This window comes from Pteropus medius, unplaced genomic scaffold (genome assembly GCF_902729225.1).
Source record: "Pteropus medius unplaced genomic scaffold, Ma_sr-lr_union100, whole genome shotgun sequence".
Classification (NCBI taxonomy): Eukaryota; Metazoa; Chordata; class Mammalia; order Chiroptera; family Pteropodidae; genus Pteropus; species Pteropus medius.
In genome coordinates, this window is record NW_024354502.1 from 6,525,908 (window position 1) to 6,547,167 (window position 21,260).

Below are 21,260 nucleotides of genomic sequence, written 5' to 3' on the forward strand. Positions count from 1 at the left end.
TTGTCCATTTGCATATCTGCTTTGGAGAACTGCCTATCCAGATCCTTTGTCCATTTCTTCATTGACTTGTCTTTTTTTTTAATAGATTTTATTTTTAGAAGTTTTAGATTTACAGAGCAGAAAGTACAGAGTTTTCTCATACACTTTCTGTTCCCCTGACACGCAACCTCCCCTACTACCAGTTATCAAGAATGGTATAGTTGTTACAATTGATGAACCCACATTGACACATCGTTATCATCCAAAGTCCATAGTTTACTTTAGGGTTCGCCTTTGGTATTGTATATTCTATAGATTTTGATAAGTGTAGAATGATATGTATCTGCCATTATAATATCATACAAAATAGTCCACTGTCCAAAACATTCTCTGTGCTCTATCTATTCATCCCTCCATCCTCCCTAATCTTGGCAACTATTGATCTTTTCATTGTCTTCATAGTTTTGTCTTTTCCGGAATGTCATATACTTATAGCCTTTTCAGATTGGCTTCTTTCACTTCATAATTTGCATTTAAGGTTTTTCCATTTCTTTTCATGCCTTGATAGCGCATTTCTTTTTGGCACTGAATAATATTCAATTGTTTGGATGCAGTTTGGATGCAGTTTGGATCAGTTTAATTTTCCATTCACCTACTGAAGGACATCTTGGTCGCTTCCCAGTTTTGGCAATCATGAATAAAGCAGCTATACACGTCCATGTGCAGGCTTCTTTGTGAACATAAGTTTTCAAATCTTTCGGGTAAATATCAAGGAGTACAACTGCTAGATCATATGGTAAGAGTTTGTTTAGTTTTATAAGAAACTACCGAACTATCTTTCAAAGTGGCTGTACCATTTTGCATTCCCACCAGCAATGAATGAGAGATCCGTTTCCTTCCCAGCATTTGGCATTGTCAGTGTTTTAGATTTGGGACATTCAAATAGGTGTGTAGTGATATATTAATATTATTGTTTTGACTTATAATTCCCTAATGACAAATGACGTTTGGCATTTTTTCATATGTTTATTTGCCATCTGCGTATTTTCTTTTGTAAGATATCTGTTCAAGTGTTTGGCCCATTTTTAAAATCAGGTTGTTCATTTTTTCTAATTGTTGAGTTTTGAGTTCTTTGTATTATTTTTGATAACAGTCCATTTTCAGATGTTTTTTTGCAAACGTTTTCTCCCATTCTGTGGCTTGCCCCTCATTCTCTTCATGAATCGTCTTTTTATTATTAACTTGTAATAGTTGTTTATGTAGTCTAGGTAAAAGCCCTCTCTCAGGTATATTATTTGCCAATACCTTCTCCCATCCTGTGAGTTGTCTTTTCACTTTCTTGATGGTATCCTAGGCAGCACAAAAGTTTTTAATTCTGATGATGTCGACTTTTCTATTTCTAGCGTTTTAAACCTATTTTTTCTTTTGTCATTTGTGTTTTTGGTGCCATGTCTAAGAAACCATTCTATCTGCATTTTAAAAATAAAAAAATTTTATATAGTTCTTCAATAAACATGAAGAACAGTGGACTCTGTATGAGGTGACAAAATGTCAACACTTCATAAATATTTGTACATTCCTGAATGTCTCGTCTATATTATATACTTAGAGTTTACATGTAGATAATGAAATGGATATTGGGATGGAAGAATTTATTAGCACCTTTAAATCCAATTCCAGTTTGTAAAACTTCTTATTTTTCTGATCCAAAAAGTATTACATGTTCATTTTTAAAAATTGAAAAATATAGAAAACCTCCCATGCCTGTAACAAAATAGAATTATCTATCTTTCCATCTACCTATCTAACTATATTGAGCAAAAAATGGGGCTAGCATATATGAAATTTGATGAAGAGGAATTTTCTCCACCTTTTTGTCACTTACCATATTATAGGAATATGCTTTGGGTTTTTTTTTGTTGTTGTTTGTTTTTTGGGTAGGGGAGCACATCTCTTTCCCCAACTAAGTCACTCAGTTTGGGAGCACAGATGGTGTCTTACTCATTCTGGCACCCTGGAATCCAAGACTACCATGTGTTTGGCTGAGTAGGTCCTCAATAAATGGTGGGGCGAGGGGGATGGGGGAGTGAAGTGAATATGGAATAAGCAGCAGGTCAAGAACACAGTTAACTTTGAACTATTTAGTTGCTAGTCTATGTAACAGCTCCCGTAGCAGAACCTACTGTGGGTTCACAGTAGGTTGTAAAAAGTTTGCTGGGGCATGGGGAAATTGGAACGTTAGGGGTGGTGCATTTAGCTTTTCTTGTAAATAAGTATATTCCATTTAAAGGCTTCTTTTATTTTGAAATTATATCATCACAACTTTTTGTTGTTCATTCATTCATCTGTTTATTCAACTAACATTTATTGAGTTAGCTGGACTACATGTCAGGTACTTTCTTGTCCAGTGTTTTATGAAATGATGGTAAAAATAGAAGGTTTTTTTTTTTTTTTAAGTACTCATTCTTGGCAATTTTTTTTGGATTATGAAATTCAAACTTTTTTAAACCACTAGAAAAATAATCTAATACAACCCATTGAGTATCATATTAACTCCTTTGTTAATAATACTAAATTGATTCAACAGCCTCTTTGGGTATTTCACAAACAACTTCCTGTCTAGGTCAACACCAACGAATGCAACCTAAGGTTGTAACTGTATTTATTACCCACATTTGCTAATGAAGAATCTAGTTACGTGAATATTAGAGTTTCAAAAAGGTGAGTCCCTATTAAGAGTATCACTGTGAACATTTAACCTAATGATTCATATGGGTGCACAGCCTTTAAACGGTTCACTTCGGCTAAATGAATAATGTTGGCTACAAATACAAATACACTTAATTTGGTGGTAGGTTTTCATGTTCTTAGTAAATAATACATTTTGGCTGAGTGCACCCTGGACAAAGAGATAAGCCAATTACATTTTGATATGACTCTATAAATAGTGGCTCTTTGGTGGATAGTCGCAGTTTTACATAAATTTGCCATGATCACTACTGGCAACATTTTCTGAGTTTATTGCGATTTAAAAAATCTTCAAGTTGACTGTGACGACTTGAATTATAAATGAAAATACATAGCTCTGTATACATTTATGAACACGTTTTCTCTTTGTATAGTAAATAACCTGAAACATTGGCTCTGATATCAATAAATCCAGAAAAAGCACTCTGAATCCAAACAAACTCCATAACAGAGAAAAGTACTTTTAAATTATTTTTAATTGAAATGGAAATCTGACTGTCCATGTAATCTCCTTGGGCTTTAATCCAGAGTTTAATTTACACCCTTTCTCTCAATTTTCCACCTCCTCAGCTCTATACCACTGATAGCTAAAAGGGTAAACAGCATCTAAGATAAGATACAAGAATTAAATTAAATAGTCCTTACTCATCACATTCTCTGTCCAACAGTGCAGATGACCTTAAATGTGACCAAATCAGAGAAAACAAGGACTGGATAGATAATGGATTACTCATTTTAACCATAAATGCCAAGCGGATTGTAAAAACTCAAAAAATTTTAACTGTGTCAGATGGTTACTAGACTAATGGTGGTGATCACTTCATTAGGGATATAAATGTTGAATAACTATGTTGTACACCTGTAACTAATATAATATTGTATATTAACTGTATTTAATAAAAAGATAAAATTACATTAAAAAGTAAAATAAATTGTACCTTTATTATTATTTTACAAGCACTGTTATTATTTTTACTATTACCAACATTTATTTACAAATGACAGACTGCCATTTGGTTTATGGGAATTCGATTTTATGAGATACTGTATTTAATGCCCCACTTCGATTTTCAAGGACTTATTTAGATTTTACTGCTTCGGGAGCAGACACACTCTGTGAAACAAAAGTCTCCACATACTCATCCTCCAGCTGTGTGGCTGGCACAGATGAAGTCAAATTCATCTCTCAAAATAAATATGTGACAATTGTCTGTGTCATTTGCATTGTTTTCGATGAATTATTTTTCTTTTAAAAGTGTTCTTTTTTTCTCTCTCTCATTAAAAGTTTAAAGACATGAGCACTGAGTTTCATACATTTGCTTTGTTTGTTAGCATAGCCTTAATTGTAACATAAATAACTGTAGTTACAGAAGCTGAAAGAGCATAGGTAGACAAGCATCTTATAGCATCAATCAATCACACGTGGCATCCATTCATTTATTCAATAATCTGAAGACCTACTAAGTGTCGCACACTGTCCCAACTATCTAATTTAGCACGGTGATTCGAATATGACACCCACCATCAGCTCATCCTTTCAAGCTCATCGATACCCAAATCTGCTAAAAAGAGACACTATTTCATACAAGAACAAAACGATGAAGTTGAGACTTTACTGAAAACTGTCTTATGTCCAATAACTTTTAGAAAATAATATCATTTAATGGAAGGAAATTTTCCAGAGTCAGATGACCTCGGTTTTGATATCACTTCTGCCACCTCTACTAGCTTAGTAATTTGGACAACTTAGTAAATGTTTTAAGCTTCAGATTTTTTGCACAGTTTTGCTGTGAAGAAAAAATGGTATAATTTGTGTAAGAGATTTTTGAATGACATCTGACGTTAAGTGTTCGTCTTCGACTCCTAAAGACTGACGTTAGCCTTCAGTCATTTAAGTTCCTGCACAGAATTCGTTTCTTCTGTCTTTTCTGCTCTTCTTTCAAAGGACACTTTGCCCATCTCCCATGAGTAGTTCTGTCACCTCTTCATTCATGAAAAATATAAAATCGTAACTGGATATTCAGATCAAGTTTGGCAAGAATCCCACTGAAATTTATTTAAATCTCAGAAGTTGAAAGAAAGCAAGAAATAAAGGAGTGAGTAAAGACACAAGAAGGTTTAGAAAGTAACCAGATTAAGAAAGCCAAAGATTTCTTTATTGTAGCCATAAATTACATACGTAGAGTCTCAAGAAATACACAATGGCTAAATGACATATAGTTTGTATTTCAGAGACAGAAAGAGTTGATTCTTTCCACACTTCAACATGACATTCTCCTTATTAAATACAAAAATCCTTTGTTGCATAGGCAACTAGGCCTTTGTAAAACAGAGAAAAAATAACCTAAGATCTGGAGGGGGTGGAGTGTGGATTTTAAGAGAAGGAAAGAAAATTCAAGGAGGAGAATAGTGATTGGTGTCTCTAAATCTTGAGTTTGTTCCAATTCTTCATTTCTCAGATCCCAATGCTATATAGGACCTTTATATTATAGTAAATGTTGTGGCAATTTAACAAATTTAACAAATTTTGTTCTTTTTCCTTGAGAGTATTAATCTCTTAACAAGAAACCATAAGAATAGACAATGTTCAAAGATGACATTCAATATTTAATATTCTAGTTGCGCTCTTACCAATAGCTTTAATTGAAAACTGACAATTTTGTAAGCCTCCAATTTATAATTTCTGAGACTTTCCAAGCCTTCTCTTTTGCGTTGGGAGAATTCTCTAGGGGCTTGGCTTGTTATTGAGAGACATATAATAGGAGAACAACCAGACACAGCTAGAAAGCTGAAGCAATACAAATATAAGAGGATCTTATTGCTTAGGAAAGTAGAAACTCTACCAGCATTAAAACTTAAAATGTTGTTGATATTTGGTAAAAGAAAACAGATCTTTACTCACATACGCCTTTACTTTTCAGAAAGCAGGAGGGAAATGTCATATCATCTATCAAAATAATAAAGTGACACAATTCAGATATGTTCTTTTTGTGGATAATGTAGCTACATCTTTTTCTTTTATAAATTATTAGAATGATTTTAGCAAAAATTTTAAAAGAAATTTTTAAAAGCTGACTATCCAAAAGGAGGGAAATGGGCTTCTGCTCCACTCACACACACAGTCTAAGGATGAATGTAAAAGCTTACCTTGAGCCCTGCAAGCTCGGCTAAATATAAAAGACATTCTTAGGCTACTTATCTAGTTGGAGGAAGGAAGGTCACATACTTTCATTCATCCTTGAAATGTTTGCTGGCAAATGGCATAACACAACAGGCATCATGAAATAAGTGAACTGAATCCAGCAGTGTGATAAGGCGGGGTGGAGGAGGAGATCATGCAGATGTCAACTCTTCCTTGGATGGCACTTGATCAAAACTTTTTAAAAAGGTGAGATCACATAAACAACAGAGTAAAGAGAGGGCTTAAACAGACGGGAATAAGGATAATGACTATTATAATGAAGAAGAAGAAAGGTCGCAATGTTCAGGCTGAGGGGCCATGACTACAACTGCAAATCTGTTTCAAAGCTACAAGAAGACAGAAGAAGACTCTTAGAGACAGAAGAAGACTCTTACTAGCCGCCATGATTAGCATCCTAAGTATCACTACGTTCCACAGCAGCAGAGGTGGGTGCTGCTCACCACTTCACCCAGGACCATCAGGATGTCACTCTATCTTATGGACTCGCTCCATTTCTTCTTGCTTTCTTTCTTCTCCCTTTATGATCTCTGTATCTTCTCCTAAAAGGATCACTTAAAAACTACAGGTATTGCTTAAAACTTACTGACAAACTCCAAGCATAAACAGGTGGCAGATTTAGTTTTCACACTTAGTATTTCTAAAAGGCAAATAAATTCTGCGTGTGAAAATGCTACAACTTCCCTGCCAACAAGGTAAAAGTCTTCGGTTGTTTCACGTGTCCAGGGATGAACTTGCACTTCTTTGCCTCCCTGCTTCTGCTAGATCAGAGTCCTTCAGAGTTCGAGCATCAGATATCATTTAGATATCATTTAGTATGTTGCATATTAAAAAGAAGAATCAAGACTAAGCTATATTAGTATTATGCTTCTCAATTCTGTGTTTGGTGAAAAACATGCATTGTGAATTAACTAGAACAGAAAATTAAAGCTGTTTGTAAAAGAATATCTGAGCTGTATTCAAAGTCATTAACAACCTATCTCAAAGCATCCTAAAGGGATGCAGGGTTGAAAGAGCTTTGTTTCCGAAAGCGGCAAAAGCCCTTGATTCAAGAACACGAAGCAATTGTGTCTAAGTGCCTATGCCACATAAGGACAGTGCTTGGGACACAAAACGCTTTTCAAAAAGGCAATAACACCGGTGTTATTGTCACCGGTGTTATTGCCTTTTTTTTAGTCAGAGAACTAAAATAATTACTTCCTGAGCACTGATAACATTAAGGAGAGGATATGAAAGAAAGAAATTGATTTTAAGGTATAAAGTCCTATCAACTGAAATTACTAAAACAAAGCACTTCACATTCACGAAGTTAGAACCCAATTACATTTATTCGATTGATTGAAGGGAAGAGAGGGGATAAGAAAGAAAATAGGGAAAAGGATTTAAAGTATCTTTAGTAAAGACAGCAGGCAGAGATGTAAAGTACAGCATAGGGAATGTAGTCAATAATACTATAATAACTTCAGTAGTTAGTAGTAGTTAGTAGTAGTAGTTAAGTAGTTAAGTAGTGTCAGACGGGTACTAGTCTTATCAGGGTGAACTCTTCATCAGGTATATAAATGTCTAATCACTATGTTGTACACCTGAAACTAATATAATATTGTATGTCAACTGTAATTGAAAAAATTTTTAAGTCGACTTAAAAAAAAGATAGGAAAAAAGTCAGAACACAACATAGTGATCGTGCAGGTTCAGAAATGTAAAGGAAAAAGCACATGGAAGGTCAAATTATGCATCGTTAACTAATAGCTGGGTGCATTCCAAAGACTATAACCTTTATCGTTAGTGATAAAACTCAGAACAAAGAGTATGTTTTTTCAGAGATGAGGTTGTTTTTCAGAGACTAGACCTTAAGAGAAGTACAGAGAGGCCTAAAAACAATCATGTTGTCTGGCAAGTGGAACACCTCAGATACATAATTCAGATAAAGAAATCTGTTACGCTATTCTAGATCTTTCAGAATTGCCAGCATAAATCCAAAGGTCTAATTAAAGCACTGTAGTGTTGGTTTATGTAACAAGTGTATATTCAGCATAGAGTACGTATAAGCTATTGTTTAAGACCAGCAAGGGATGAGGTTATCCAACTTATATTAAGCTCTGTCCAACCAAGGCATCTGATGATGAGGATGTTGATGAAAACGATAATGATAATCAGCTAACATGCATTGGCTGATACTCTGTACCAGGCCCCGTGCTCGGCAAATTGCATGACGATTTCACTTAGTTCTCATAGCAATACTGAAAGAGCTATTATAATTATTCCCGTTTCACAGATGACAAACTAGGGAATATCCATGGCAAACTGACCCAAGGTCCCGTAGTCATTAAGTGTTAAGATCCGAGACAGAAACAGTGACAGGGTCACTGTGGAACCCCGGCCCTTAATCTCCTCAATAAACTGTCTCCCGTCCATAGATGTAACAATGCTGAATATGGAGGCAGATGAGCTTACAAACACGAGAAGAAGGAGTTTGCTTTTTCCCTCATTAATTCCTGTCTCCAGGTTACAGAGGCAATTTGGCTGGGCATGTTTTCTACGAAATTCTTCACTAGGGCAAAATGTTTATTCCTTTGGAATTGCTTAGTTTAAGGATATAGCAATAACACAGAAAACACTGCTTTGGTCTCGGTTGGCCCTGGGTGGATCAGCTTCACTCTTTTCACTCATTACTAAGTTACTTAACCGCCCTGAACTTCAATTTTCTTCATCTTAAAATGAGTGAAGGAACAAGGAAATATCATAGGTGAAAGGCCCATGAGAGATTCTGGTCCATTGAGGCGCTCAATTAAGGTTAGCCATATGTGGGTGTCCAGTTGAGGGCCCAGGGTGTCCACGCCTAAAGGATTTTCCAAGGCACAAGTCTTTAGAGATTTCACCTGTGCAGAGGAAGGATCTGGAAGCAAATCTAGGTGGTCTGGGGGTGGAAAGGAGGCATCCTACCTAAACCAGATCAATTCAGCAGGGCCAAAGACAGAGAGAAGGACATCTGAGGTGATGCTGCTGGTACTGGAGTAAAATCGTACCCAGGAAGGACTGGGTGTGAAAGCCCCTCAAAGGCTCAGTCCTAGATGGCATTTTTTTGCTGTTTCCAGAAACGTTATCACATTAACCTGGGTGCTTTGCTGCACAGTGATTTATCGGGCGTTCCTTAGGAGACTGAAGAGACTAGGACCCTGGAAGGAGAAAGAAAGATAGTCGGAAAAGGAAGATAACGGTGGTGAGGTTTAGTGTGCTTTTTTTTAACTGACTTCCTATGTTTTCTGTATTATTTATATCTGGACTCATCTTCTCTTAAACCGAAAAGGAAAATAGAAGATACAGGGAAAACTTCACCTACTGTTTTTTTAATAAGCTTTATATTTTGGAATAATTTTAGATGTGTTGAAAAGTTGCAAAGAGAGTACACAGTTCCCTTCACCCAGCAATCTTTAATGTCACTAGAACTTCAGCACATTGGTCACAAGGTAAGACATTAGCATCGGTACACCCACCTATTTTAAATCTAGTTTAAAGCTATCAGGAGCTCAGTGTATGGACACAGGAAGAAAACTAATCCTTGGAAGTTCATGTTTCATAGGGAAGGTCACTAAGTTACCTAATTTAAAGAAAGCATTTATCTTTGTGGCCAAGGCAACTGACTGTCCAAAACCCATTCTCCTTTTCTTCCTCCTTTATAATTTGTTCGAGGTGGCAGTGTGCCTGCCTAGAAGCATTTGATCCACTGAGTGCCTTCCAGCAAGTTCCTGCCCATGTGATGTAGGTAGAGATCCCTGGGAGAGGAAATTTTTCCTAATACAAATGTTGGACACCTGAAACTAATATAATATTGTATGCCAACTATCACTGAAAAATAAAAAATATCACTTTAAAAAAAAAATGCAAAGTCTCGCTAGGTGATGGCCCTCCGCCCTCTGCCTCTTTGTGATTCTATCTTCTTCCTGCCCCGAGTGCGGACATGGGGCATGGTGTGTACCAGGAACAGCAGAGCAGAGGGATGGAGCCCGTGTCCACCTCGTCATCAGCTCAGCACCCTCCAGCTAGGGCAGCTCGCTGCATGACACAGAGGAACCTCTCTGTTCAAGCCATCATTACTACATTTTCTGTTATTTGTAGCAAAACATAATTCTGATACTGTTCCAAACTCAGATCTGGAGATAGGAAATCAACGGCTGAAGAAACGAATGCTTTCCACTTATTTGCAGCTTGCATCTTGTAACAAATCATGCTTGACTCAGAGTCCAAGACTGATTACATAGAAAATCATGCCTTCCAGCATCTCCATTCCGGTTTCCCTGTGACAGAACTGGTTATGGACAGTCGCTGGGCCTCAATTTTTCAATCCGTGGAACGGACATTACTACAACTTCTTTTACCCAAATAAATGAAATTAATAAGCATATGGAGACCCATCACTTCCTGGAAGACAGTGTCGCAACAATGCCAAAGCACCACTAATAATGCTGACTGCTGCCAGCGAAACTCCAAATGATCCCACAGTGAAGACTAGAAATTTAACAGAGTGCTTCTGAATTTTGGGCCATACACTGGGTAATTCCTTTCTGGGCAAAAAGTGAACTGCCAAAATCAGGTCCAGTTAAAAGATGGCAGTCAGCTATTTCTGACTTGTGAAAATATTTTAAAAATCAAAGAAAATATTGAAAAATCATAAGAGAAAGAAAACATGACTGTGAAATCACCAGGGAAGGGAGAATTGTTGTCACCATCGCAGACACTTGTGTGGCTATTTGAGCGTCCAAATAAATATACAGGTGCTTCCTCTACACAAACTTTCAGGGATCTCGGCCACGAGGGGAACAAAGATCTCTGAGACAAAAGACTGAAAAATGAAATACAGCAGGTTCTCAAATAACGTTGTTTTATTCAATGCTGTTTCATTATAACGTTGATGAAATGCCGTGGGAACTTAACGCTTCTTTATGTCAATTAGCTTATGGTAAAACTGATTTTGTTGCACATGGTTTCACTTGAAGTCGTAGAACCTATCGACGATGTTAAATGACGACTTAACCGTACACATTCGCCAGGATCCCACCCTGCCCTGCACTGATTTCAAAAGGGTCTAGACCTGTGTTCTCCAAGATGGCAGCCACCAGAAACATGTAGCTGCTGAGCACTTGAAATGTGGCAAGTCCAAACTGAGATTTTGAAGATTGAGTATGAAGAAAAGAAGGCAAAAGAGCTGATTGGTATTTTTCATATCGATTACATTTTGAAATAATAATATTTTGAAGATAGTGAGTTGAACTATATTGTTAAGATTAATTTCACCTGTTTCTACTCTTTTTGCTATGGCTATTAGAAAATTTAAAATTACATACATGGATTGCATTTGTGCCTTACATCACATTCCCAGTGAAAATAGGACCAGTCTAGAGACTGGCATCCCATAGGAACGGACAAGCTAACCAACAAACAAGTTTATCCCTTTAACCGTAGCACTTGGAGAGCTATTTGCCATAGAAGATAACTCTTATCCTGAGCTTCTGACAGCCAAATGATCAAGAGTTGTAATTGCGGTCCTCTTTTTTTCTAACTCTATTTCCTCTGTCCTATTTCCTTCATTTTGATGAGGAAGCACATTATGTTCCCACACAATAGGAACTCCGGCTTGAGGTTATGCTCTCAGCAACTGTCAAGGAGGACTTCAGAGAGCCAGGGGTGAGACAGTGGGCAAAGCCAATACCCACCCCTCTCCATGGGCACAGTGGCTTTGGGAATTTCCAATCAGGCTGCGACCTGGGCTACAGCTGAGGGAGTGGCTAAAATAAAACGGAAAGAATACAGATCCTGAAATGCAGACCTTCCTCGAATGAGGACAGAGGAGAAGGGGGATGGGCCTCTTGATGGGTCAAATGTCATCACTGGGACAAAGAAATTAGAGCTTTAAAATTTTATGTCAATTAAAACAGAACATAAATAATTTTACAAAAAGATTACTCTCCAAGTTAGATTAAAATTCATTAAAAACATTCATAAAGACCTATTTTTCCAACCGTAATCAGGATATGTATGTCTACGTATATAATTTCTTCTTAAGTTTTAACTTAATACTATAGCATAGTAACACTGATCAGAGTTTACACATGGTCAGTTTTATACCTAGTAATCATTCTATGGTACTTTGTTTATTCACACTTGGCTGAGGAGGGGAGGAGGCTGCAGGATAGAAAGAAGGAGCGTTTCCAAAAAACTATGAGCCCAAACTCAAAAGACAACCCAGATGTACTGTCTGAGGTGGACCTATCACCTAAAAGAAACTGAGTTAAAGTGAGGGGCTAAGAATCTAAGCCACGAGTGGCTGGCGAGAGAATTTCCAGAGAAGGAACCATAAGAGATGGCAGTGCAGCAATAACAAAATGGCTATGAGGATGATCACTGTGAGTGCCCAAGGAGAGCCCGTGGTCCAGACAAGCATCCCGGCCCAAGCTTCGGGGCTGGGAAGGGGCTGACACAAGAAGCTCATTCAAGACTGATACAGGGTCAGAGCTAGAAAAAAGGTCTGTGATGGGAAAGAAAATGGAGGTGCTTCATTCCTTAAAGAAGAGCCCGTTAACTTTTTGTCACACCTTCTCAACCCTTCCTTGAAGGCTATGCTCAAGGTCACGTCTATCAAGGATCAGGACCTAACACCAGGAGGAGCTAGGGAGGGGCATATCAGAATCAGCAGTCTAAACTGTTCATTCCACCCAGAAAATTCTGATATGTTCTTCTAATGAACTCAAGACCCCAGCCTACACGTAGCTCCACCAAAAGCCAGCTGAGTCCTTAAATTACCACATTAAACCAAGCTGAGTACAAGATTGCATACCTTCAGTATACTTTACCTGAACAGATCGTGTACTTGTGTCTTAAGGCTTCCTCTTGCTGTTGTAAAAACTCTGCATTTGGGCAAACCGAGGACTGTGAACGACAGGGGACACTGAGAGACAGGGGACAATGAGCGACAAGCTGTCAGGATTGAGACAGGAGTCGCTAAGAGCACAGGCTTCCGAGCCAACCATGGTCTATGTCTAAGATCCATGTCTGTACGTGTGAAAATAGTTACACTGGTGTCAAATAAAGAGAAATATTTATAGTTATGACACTGTTCACAAAAGACTTCTGTTCTCTGAGCATAGCATTTCTTTTGGAAAATTACAAAAGATAACTCATCTCTCATTCCTTTCTCACTTGCTAAAAGTTAAGACTTTGTGCAGCTACAGACCTGTTTTTCTTTAACCAAAGTCGACCCTACATTGTGTGCCAACGTGAGTCTTTGACTTCACGAAGCAACCTCGTTCCCTTATGTTTACATTGCAATGGCATTCTGGCTGGGTCCATTCTTCTTCCTGCTTTGGATTCAGCTATAATAAAAAGTAAAGCAGAGCCAAAGCATATGAAAGGGCACAATGGAAAAATCTCCAGACATTCTAAATTGGGAAAGTAAAAAGATCGTATTAGATTACGGCTGCTATTAAAGATTATGCTTGAAATATTAATTACTGAAAGTAGTTTGAGAACATATTCTACCCAATCTTTATTTTTTTTCTATTCAGAGTTTAACATTTAGGAGCTAACATACTAGTTGCAAATGCCTCAATATTATCATCTAAAATAGGGAAAATAATACCAAGTGTATTGATTCTGGGGGAGGAGTAAATGAACCAAAGCATTAAAAAATGTCCGTCTTTTTTCGACTACCCAGCATTTATTTCCCTGTGGCAACAGAACTTTCAAGAAAAGTTTATTTTTGGTGGAACAATGCCCTACCCCCAGGCACAACCAATCAGAGTCACTCTCTAGAGCTTAACATCTGGAGACAGAGACTGTATAGGCAGAAAATAGCTAGAGCTGTTTATCTCGCTGTTGGTGGCTACAAATGATTGCCCCTTAGTCACTAGTTCCTGGCACCTGGATTCTCAAGAGCTACTGCAGTTCTCCATGCAGCCTGGATTTTCAATGTTTAACTGTCAGCTCGCTCTGCAGTATTTTTGAAGCCAGTGACAATTGGGGCTGTTTATATTCAAAGAATTTTAGCTGGTATAAATACCCAACATAGTGCCTGGCAAATGGTAAGTTCTCAGTAAGTAGTTGCTACTGTCATTCATTCATTCAACACATTTTTAATATATAAACACCAACCTATTGGGGATACAGAGAGGGGAGAAAACAAATTCTCTATCTGCCAAAAATTTGTATTCTATCTAGTTAAGGGTAAAGAAAGACTAAGATACTGGGTACCGTCTGTAATGGAAAAATCTTCATTTGGTTAGTGGCCAAGAAATTACCAAAAGCAAAAAGTAAGAGTAGGAGGGTCCTGATGGAGAGGAAGGGAGGGTAGGCAAGCGAGGGTAGGTTGCCACTGACAAAGACTCTGTCCTTGTCCTGACCTTACTAAGGTTCCTCTGAGCCCTCTTTTCAGCTAAGCTTTGACGTTGGCCCCCATCCTGTCTTTGGTCCGCCCAGCCCAGCCCTAGCAATCAATCCTGCAAAGTCAAGTTAGTGAGATCCCCTGACCCTTGCTATCTGATCACTTGATGTTTGATCAAATTCCTCATGCTCTATCTCTGACGTGTAAGTCCTTGGCCTGGCCTTTAGCAAGCTGTTACACCAGTTTAGCAAGCATCCCCCTAGCCTTGACGCTCCCTACTAATAAATTTCCATCTACTGAGCCCTTCGCCCTGATCTACGGCTATAAATCCCTACTTGTCCTTTCCATATTCGGAGTTGAGCCCCATCTCCTTCCATTGCTACAACACTTCTATTGTAATAGTCTCGAATAAAGACTTCCTTAGTGTTTAAACATGTGTCAGAATAATTTTCTTTTCCTGTAATGTCACATGGTCTTGGGCAAGCAGCAATCCTGCCTCTAGGCTCAAACGTCGGTGCTTTTTTTCTTTTTTCTTCCTCTCTTCTCTCCCTCTCCACCTGTTCCTCCCTCTCTTTTATCTTTCTTTGCCTAGGCTATTTCAGGCTTAGGCTAAACTCTGACAGTGATCTTAATTACTGAGAAGATGGGTAATTCCTGTCTAGATCTGGCAGTTAGCTCCCTCTGATGCAGACCCCAAATCCTCTCTTCATGGCCACCAGGGCGAGTGCCCCAGCTACTGGCCTCCACAGGAGAATGCTATAATCACACAACCACACTCAAGTCATTGGGAGGACTAAAGAGATAATATGTGTAAAGCTGCTTTGTGCATTGCAAAATGTTATATAAATATATCTTTCAAACAAAGGAAAAAAAGATGGCTTGATGAAGTGTTGAAATTGTTGAAGTGCTCTGACTAAATCTTTAAAAGAGGAAATTATACGCCTGGACACAGCAGCAGTACCCTGATTATCCAGGGTCAGCTGCTGCAGCTGCGAGCAATTTACCCATGTGATTATCTGGTTTTTATCTCTTTCCATTTAAGGATAAGATAGCTGGATAGCAGCTCGTGCAGTTGAAGGAGACAGTTTATGTGTGTAAAGAAATGTGTTCACATTTGCAAACGTTACACAAAAATCTCAGGGTACCTAGCCATCGTTTGCAGAAAGGGAATCTTATGGGCTATTTTATGGGCTAACAATAGTTGCAATAACTGCCAGCTGTGTGAGCTGATGCACTAAAAGTTGAGAATTTTCTTTCCTGGTCCAATACGGCTTATAATTAGCACGCAATCTTTTTTGGTGATTTGAGAGCCAAACTGCCTTGATTTGACTCTTGAATCTACCATTCACCAGCTCTTGTCTTCAGCGAGTTACTTAACCATATCTTAAAAGTGAGAAAAATTATGATCTCTAACTCACAGAGTTATCGAGTGGAATAAATGAGTAAATGAGTAGAGTGATTAGAAGAACAGTGGCTGGCAGAGAACAGGGGCTCTATAAATTTTAACTGTTATTTTGAGCCGATCAGATCAAATACAATAGCTGGCATTTGAGGGCCATAAGACGCTGTGCTAAAAGCTTTGCCAACTACTATCATTAATTCTCACAGCAATTGTATGCAGGAAAGAGTTACCATAGCAACCCTGATATAGAAGGGCCAGCCTGTGGGGCTGGCCCATGCTAAGCATCTGGGAACTTGGCTTTTGGAAGGGTCTCTAAGTTACTACCTGATAAGGCAGCTTTGCCCGCCTGGGGCACTGAATTCTGCTGTACCCGCCTGCGGAGATTGTGCAAACACTGGGACTTGAGGAAAACACGTGCTTTCCTTCTGACAGTTTGGGATGCTGGTCGTCCTGTCCCTGCTGAAGGGAGGAGCCCGTTCTGGGTGGCTCTGGGAGGGAGAACGGAGGCAGCCCGAGCCTGGATTCTCCAGACAACACCTGATATATCTTTTTCCCTTGTGGGTCCTCCTCTGTGTCCTTTAACTGGAATAAACCTTAGCCACGAGTCCAACTATATTCGAGTCCTTCTTGTAGATGTAGGTGGTTAAAGGATCTTCAAAGTCAAAACAACAAAACGAAAAACTCTCAAAGGTGTATAATGTGACTCTAATTTCATGAAGTCAAAAACCTGAGGAACGGAAGAGTTGAGATGTCGACAGGGTCACTCCGTAGCCGGAGGAGCTGGGGCCTAACCCCTGTCTGTCTCCTCCAAGAACTGTTTGTTCCACTGTTCCAAGCATTCACGCCTGATTACATACATCCGAGCCAAGGAAAACCTCTTTCTAAGGCATAGCAGTTAGTAGCTACTGGTTGGCTATATAATCTTGGAAAAATATCTTAAAAGCTTTCCAAAGCTTTTCTTCACTGTAAAACTATAACGATTATACCAATGTGGCAGAATTGCTGTGAGGATTTAATAAGATTATATATATGTGTGTATACACACACACACACACACACACACACACATACAATACATGTTATACTATGGGAAGTATGTACATATTAAATACACGATACATTAAAATCTATAAAGTATTTAGCTCAGTGCCTGATACATGGTAAACCTCAATAAATGAAACAGCTATATAAATATGTACCTATGTGGTCAACATACTTACATTTGTATATGTACATATATACATATGTGCACATATATCGATAAATAGATATGTACATACATATGCACGCAAATTAATTACTCATTTAACAAGTTCTGTCTTAATTATAGAGCATCATTTTGCCATTCATAAATGAAGCTAGTTAGAATTTCATAAGTGGGCCTGATTTTTACATCTATCGGTTTCAATCTAGGGAACCATTTCTATCCAGAAAACTTCTACTTAAAGCCTAAAGTCTGACTCTCTTCAATGTTTAACCTGCGAAATTAATTATCGGCTGGACAATTCAGAGCTTTGCTTAAGAGAACTAAGTGATATCTATCATTTGCTCTCACACACACAAAAGCGGTGGCCATATTTTCGTAACTTGCAGTTGAACCTGTGATCTAGCAATGAATTGCTGTTCTGGGAAACCAAAACTCCCTTAGAAACTCCAACTCCTATGCATAGAGAATATTCAATCCTCCTAAAACTATGGAAAGCAAACATCTGTGGTTAAGATTTGCTATCATTTTATCCTTTACATCGGGACTGGATGGCATTTATGTTTATAGTGCTACAAAATGACACTATAGTTGAAGTATAACTACTCCCTCTTCGGGAATCATTTGCAAACCATTCGTGGCATCCTGTCTTTTCTCTCTGAAGTCAAGATGTACGGGATCAGTCAGTTAATTGTAGTATAAGAGGCTGGTTTTCTCCTAGAACTTGGTGTCACCAAGTTTTCTGTCTGGCACCAAGATGACAGAACTAACTCTAACCCAAACACACCATTTTTCACTGTGGAAAGCCCCAGTCACCCAAACCAACAGTTTGCACCTCCGAGCAGTGATAGCCATTTGGACATTCTACCTGAGTGGCCACAAATTATTTAAACTATCGGTGTCTTAGTTTCCTTATCTGTAAAATGGAGACAATAAGAACCCCCCTTCCTTATAGTTAACAATACTAATTGTACACTTAAAAACTTGCTAAGAGGGTTGATCTCCTGCTAGGTGTTCTTACCACCATAAAAATAAATTTAACAACAATAAACAGAATATCTGCCTCAAGGAGTTTAAGAGGTTTAAATAAGAACAAGTTTGTAAAATCATCAGAACAGTGCCTGGCACATAGTATAAAATAAGTAAACAAGTAAATAAAACACACAGTACATCTTCTACTGTTCTCTAACTTGCTTCTATATGAGTCTTATTGTCCCAACAAGACTATAAGTTATTTAAGGCCAAGGACCACACTGGCACTATAGTTTTCTATCCACCTTCCCACCCACAGGGAACTTAGCCCAACAGTTGACACATGAGGCCATCAATAAGCAGTTGTGTTTGACCATAGCAATATCACATAGGAGAAAATACTCTGGGTGGCTTGAGTGCCTTTCTAACCAATGCCTCCAGATCAGTAGCTTTCAAAATACTTGACCCCAACACACAGTAACAATTTTTATGTTGCCAATCAATACACACGTGAGTATACCATATGGTTATACAGTATATGCTTAACTGAAATAAAAGTTTTGCAAAACAGTATTTAACCTTATTATATAAAATATGCTCTGATAGTTTATATTCTAGTTAAATGCAGTTCAGGTCATCTCAAACTTTCATGGGCATTCAGATCATGTGAGAATCATGCTAAAGTACAGACCAGATTCAGCAGGACTTGGATAGGGCCAGAGTGTCTGCATTTCTATCATGCTCCCAGTGATACTCTAGGTCCATGGGCCACACTTAGAGTAGTAAGAGTCTAGTCTAGTCTATAAAAAGAAATTAAGGATGCGAATGGCTCTCTAAATTTAGTTCACAACCCACTAAAGAAAGGATCACAATCTGCAATTTTTAAAACATGATCTAAAAAATTTCAAAAGTTTCTTTCATCTCTATAATTCCATTGTATCTTCCCAGCCATGGGATAGAAATCCTAGGCCTGCATGGGAGTTCGCAGAAAGAATGACTCAAGTATTACCTTTCACCTTGACTCTTAGGTTGAAATGCCTCCCTGGTTCCCAGCCCTTTCTTCACTATTCGAAGTCTATACCTTACAGCTCTATTAATAAATTGACTGAGCACTTGTCGAGAGCTGGGCATTGAACCAAGTACTTTATATCTACTCCATTTACTCCTATAACCACTCTATGCGGGTATCCCCATTTTACAGATGAGAGAAGGTAAGGAGCTAATAACTGGTGGGGTTGGGATTCCAGAGCCTATGTTCTCGTGATAGCCAGCGTCCAAGATGGCTCCAGTGATCTCTGCCTCCTGGTATTCACGCCCTTGTATAGGACAGACCTCGTTACCAGCAGAGTCTAAGGAAATGACAGTATGCGGCTTCCAAGGCTCAGTTAGAAGACATCATGGCTTCTACCTTGCACTCTCTTGGACAACTTCCTCTGGAAAAAGCCAGATGGCCACGTCATGGGAATTCTCAAACAGCCTTATAAAGAAGTCTGTACATCAACAGACTGAAGCTTCCTGCCAATAGCCAGCACCAACTTGTTAGGCATATGAGTGAGCCATGTGGGAGCAAATCCTCCAGCCTGTCAAGCCTTCGGGTGACTGTAACCCTGGCTGACGTCTTGACTGTGACCTCATGAAGACCCCCAGCCAGAACGGCCCAACTAAGTCTATCCCAAATTCCTGACCCACAGAAACTGTGTGAGATAATAAACATTTATTATTGTTTGACACCATTAAGTTTGGGGAGTAATTACTTATGTTAAGTTTTGGGGATAATTTCTTATGCAGTAATAGGTAACTAATATAGTTCTTAGCCAATAGGTTATATTGCATCATTATGATTCAGACCTAAAAGGAAAGTGAAAGATTTATCACCTTTTGGATTACTCTTCACTGTGGCAGCTCGTACCATGCATGGTTCAGCAAATTTTCATTCTCCCCTTGCAACCAACTTTGTGAGAGGCATTACTTCCCTTCCAGACCTGACCAAATGACTTCCTGTCACTAGTCGGATATGAGAGTTATAATGTTACATCACATCTGAACAGAAGTTTTTGAAGATACTTCAAGAATCTACCTGCCCTCGTTAGTTTCTGCTCTCATCTGCAAAAACAATATGTCCCAGAGAGTGGATGATCCTTTAGCCTGGGTCCCAAAATGAGAAGTCATGGAATGTGTGCCCGAATTTGACCCCCAGCTTGGAGATTAGCCAAGCTGAGCCCAAGCAAAGGCACAGTTGACTTACAGACCCACAAGTGAGAAGTAGATGCTTGTTGTTGTAAGCCACAAGAGGTTGCGGTTGCTTGTTACCACAGCAAAAGCTGACCCGTACACTTACCATGCTGTATGATGCCATACTCCATTAGCCGGTGGCAAAGCTGCTCTGCCTCTTTCCTTGTGGTGGCCTCACCTTCCTGAACTAGCCAATCCAGGAATTCAGACGCCATGAAGGTGCGCTCATACTTGACCCCCTCCTCTTCCCGGGGCTGTAGGAGTGTGTTTTCAGGGCTCATCAGCCTGGAAAGAAGAAAGAGATGAAAAATAAACATACACAAAAGGAAAAAAGCTCGTTTGAAATCCTACATCATCGGCTTCTGTGAAGTATCACAGAAAAGCTGTCAGACAGGCAGATGTGACTGTCACATGCTTCTCTAGACATAATTTTTGAGAAGGATCTGCTTCAGAAATGAACAAGATGCATTTTATTCTGGTAATTAGAAAAAAAAACAACTGAAAATACAATCTAAAACTCTAGTGTTAGCAGACCAAATTCAGTTTAGCCATCTTGAAAAGGAATTACAATTCACTGACTAAGCTCCACCCTACCTTTCTAGAAAGTCTAGTATTTCTTTCTTGAAGACATTATTCTACTTCCCAAATTGCTGTTATGCTAAGAAGACTACTGACAATGGACTGAAGGTTCGTGTCCTCCCCAAATTCACTTGTTGAAATAAGTGAAGCCCAGGATGATGGTATTTGGAGATGGGGCCTTCAGGAGGTGATTATTTCACGAAGGTGGAGCCCCCATGAAGAGATTCCCACCTTTACAAGGAGAAACACAAGAGGGCTTGCTTTTTCTTTCCCTGCAAGGATACAGGGAGACCACTGGCTAGGAATCAAGGAGAGAGCTCACACCAAACACCAGATCTGCCAGCTCCTTGATTTTGGACTTCCCAGCTTCCAGAATATGGAAAATTGTTTAAGCCGTCAAGTTTAAAGTATTTTTATGAAAGTAGCCTGAACTGGCTAAGCCAGTTCCTAAATCCCTCCTCTCCAGTGCCCCTGTCCCCACGTGGCTTGTTTCTCACACCTATCTTCCCAAACACTCTTCGACACTTCTAGATTCTGTCCCCGCCCCTCCAGAAAACCTCCTGCTGGGGCA

General features: G+C 38.9%; 1 protein-coding gene across 1 annotated transcript in view; it reads right to left on the reverse strand.

Annotated features, from left to right (window-relative positions):
* Positions 1-21,260, reverse strand: part of DEPTOR (DEP domain containing MTOR interacting protein) — a 126,049-nt gene that overhangs the window by 44,844 nt on the left and 59,945 nt on the right. Inside the window, exon 4 of the mRNA XM_039853496.1 lies at positions 20,217-20,395. Coding sequence (XP_039709430.1) covers positions 20,217-20,395 — 179 coding nt within the window. The remainder of the gene's footprint in view (positions 1-20,216; positions 20,396-21,260) is intronic.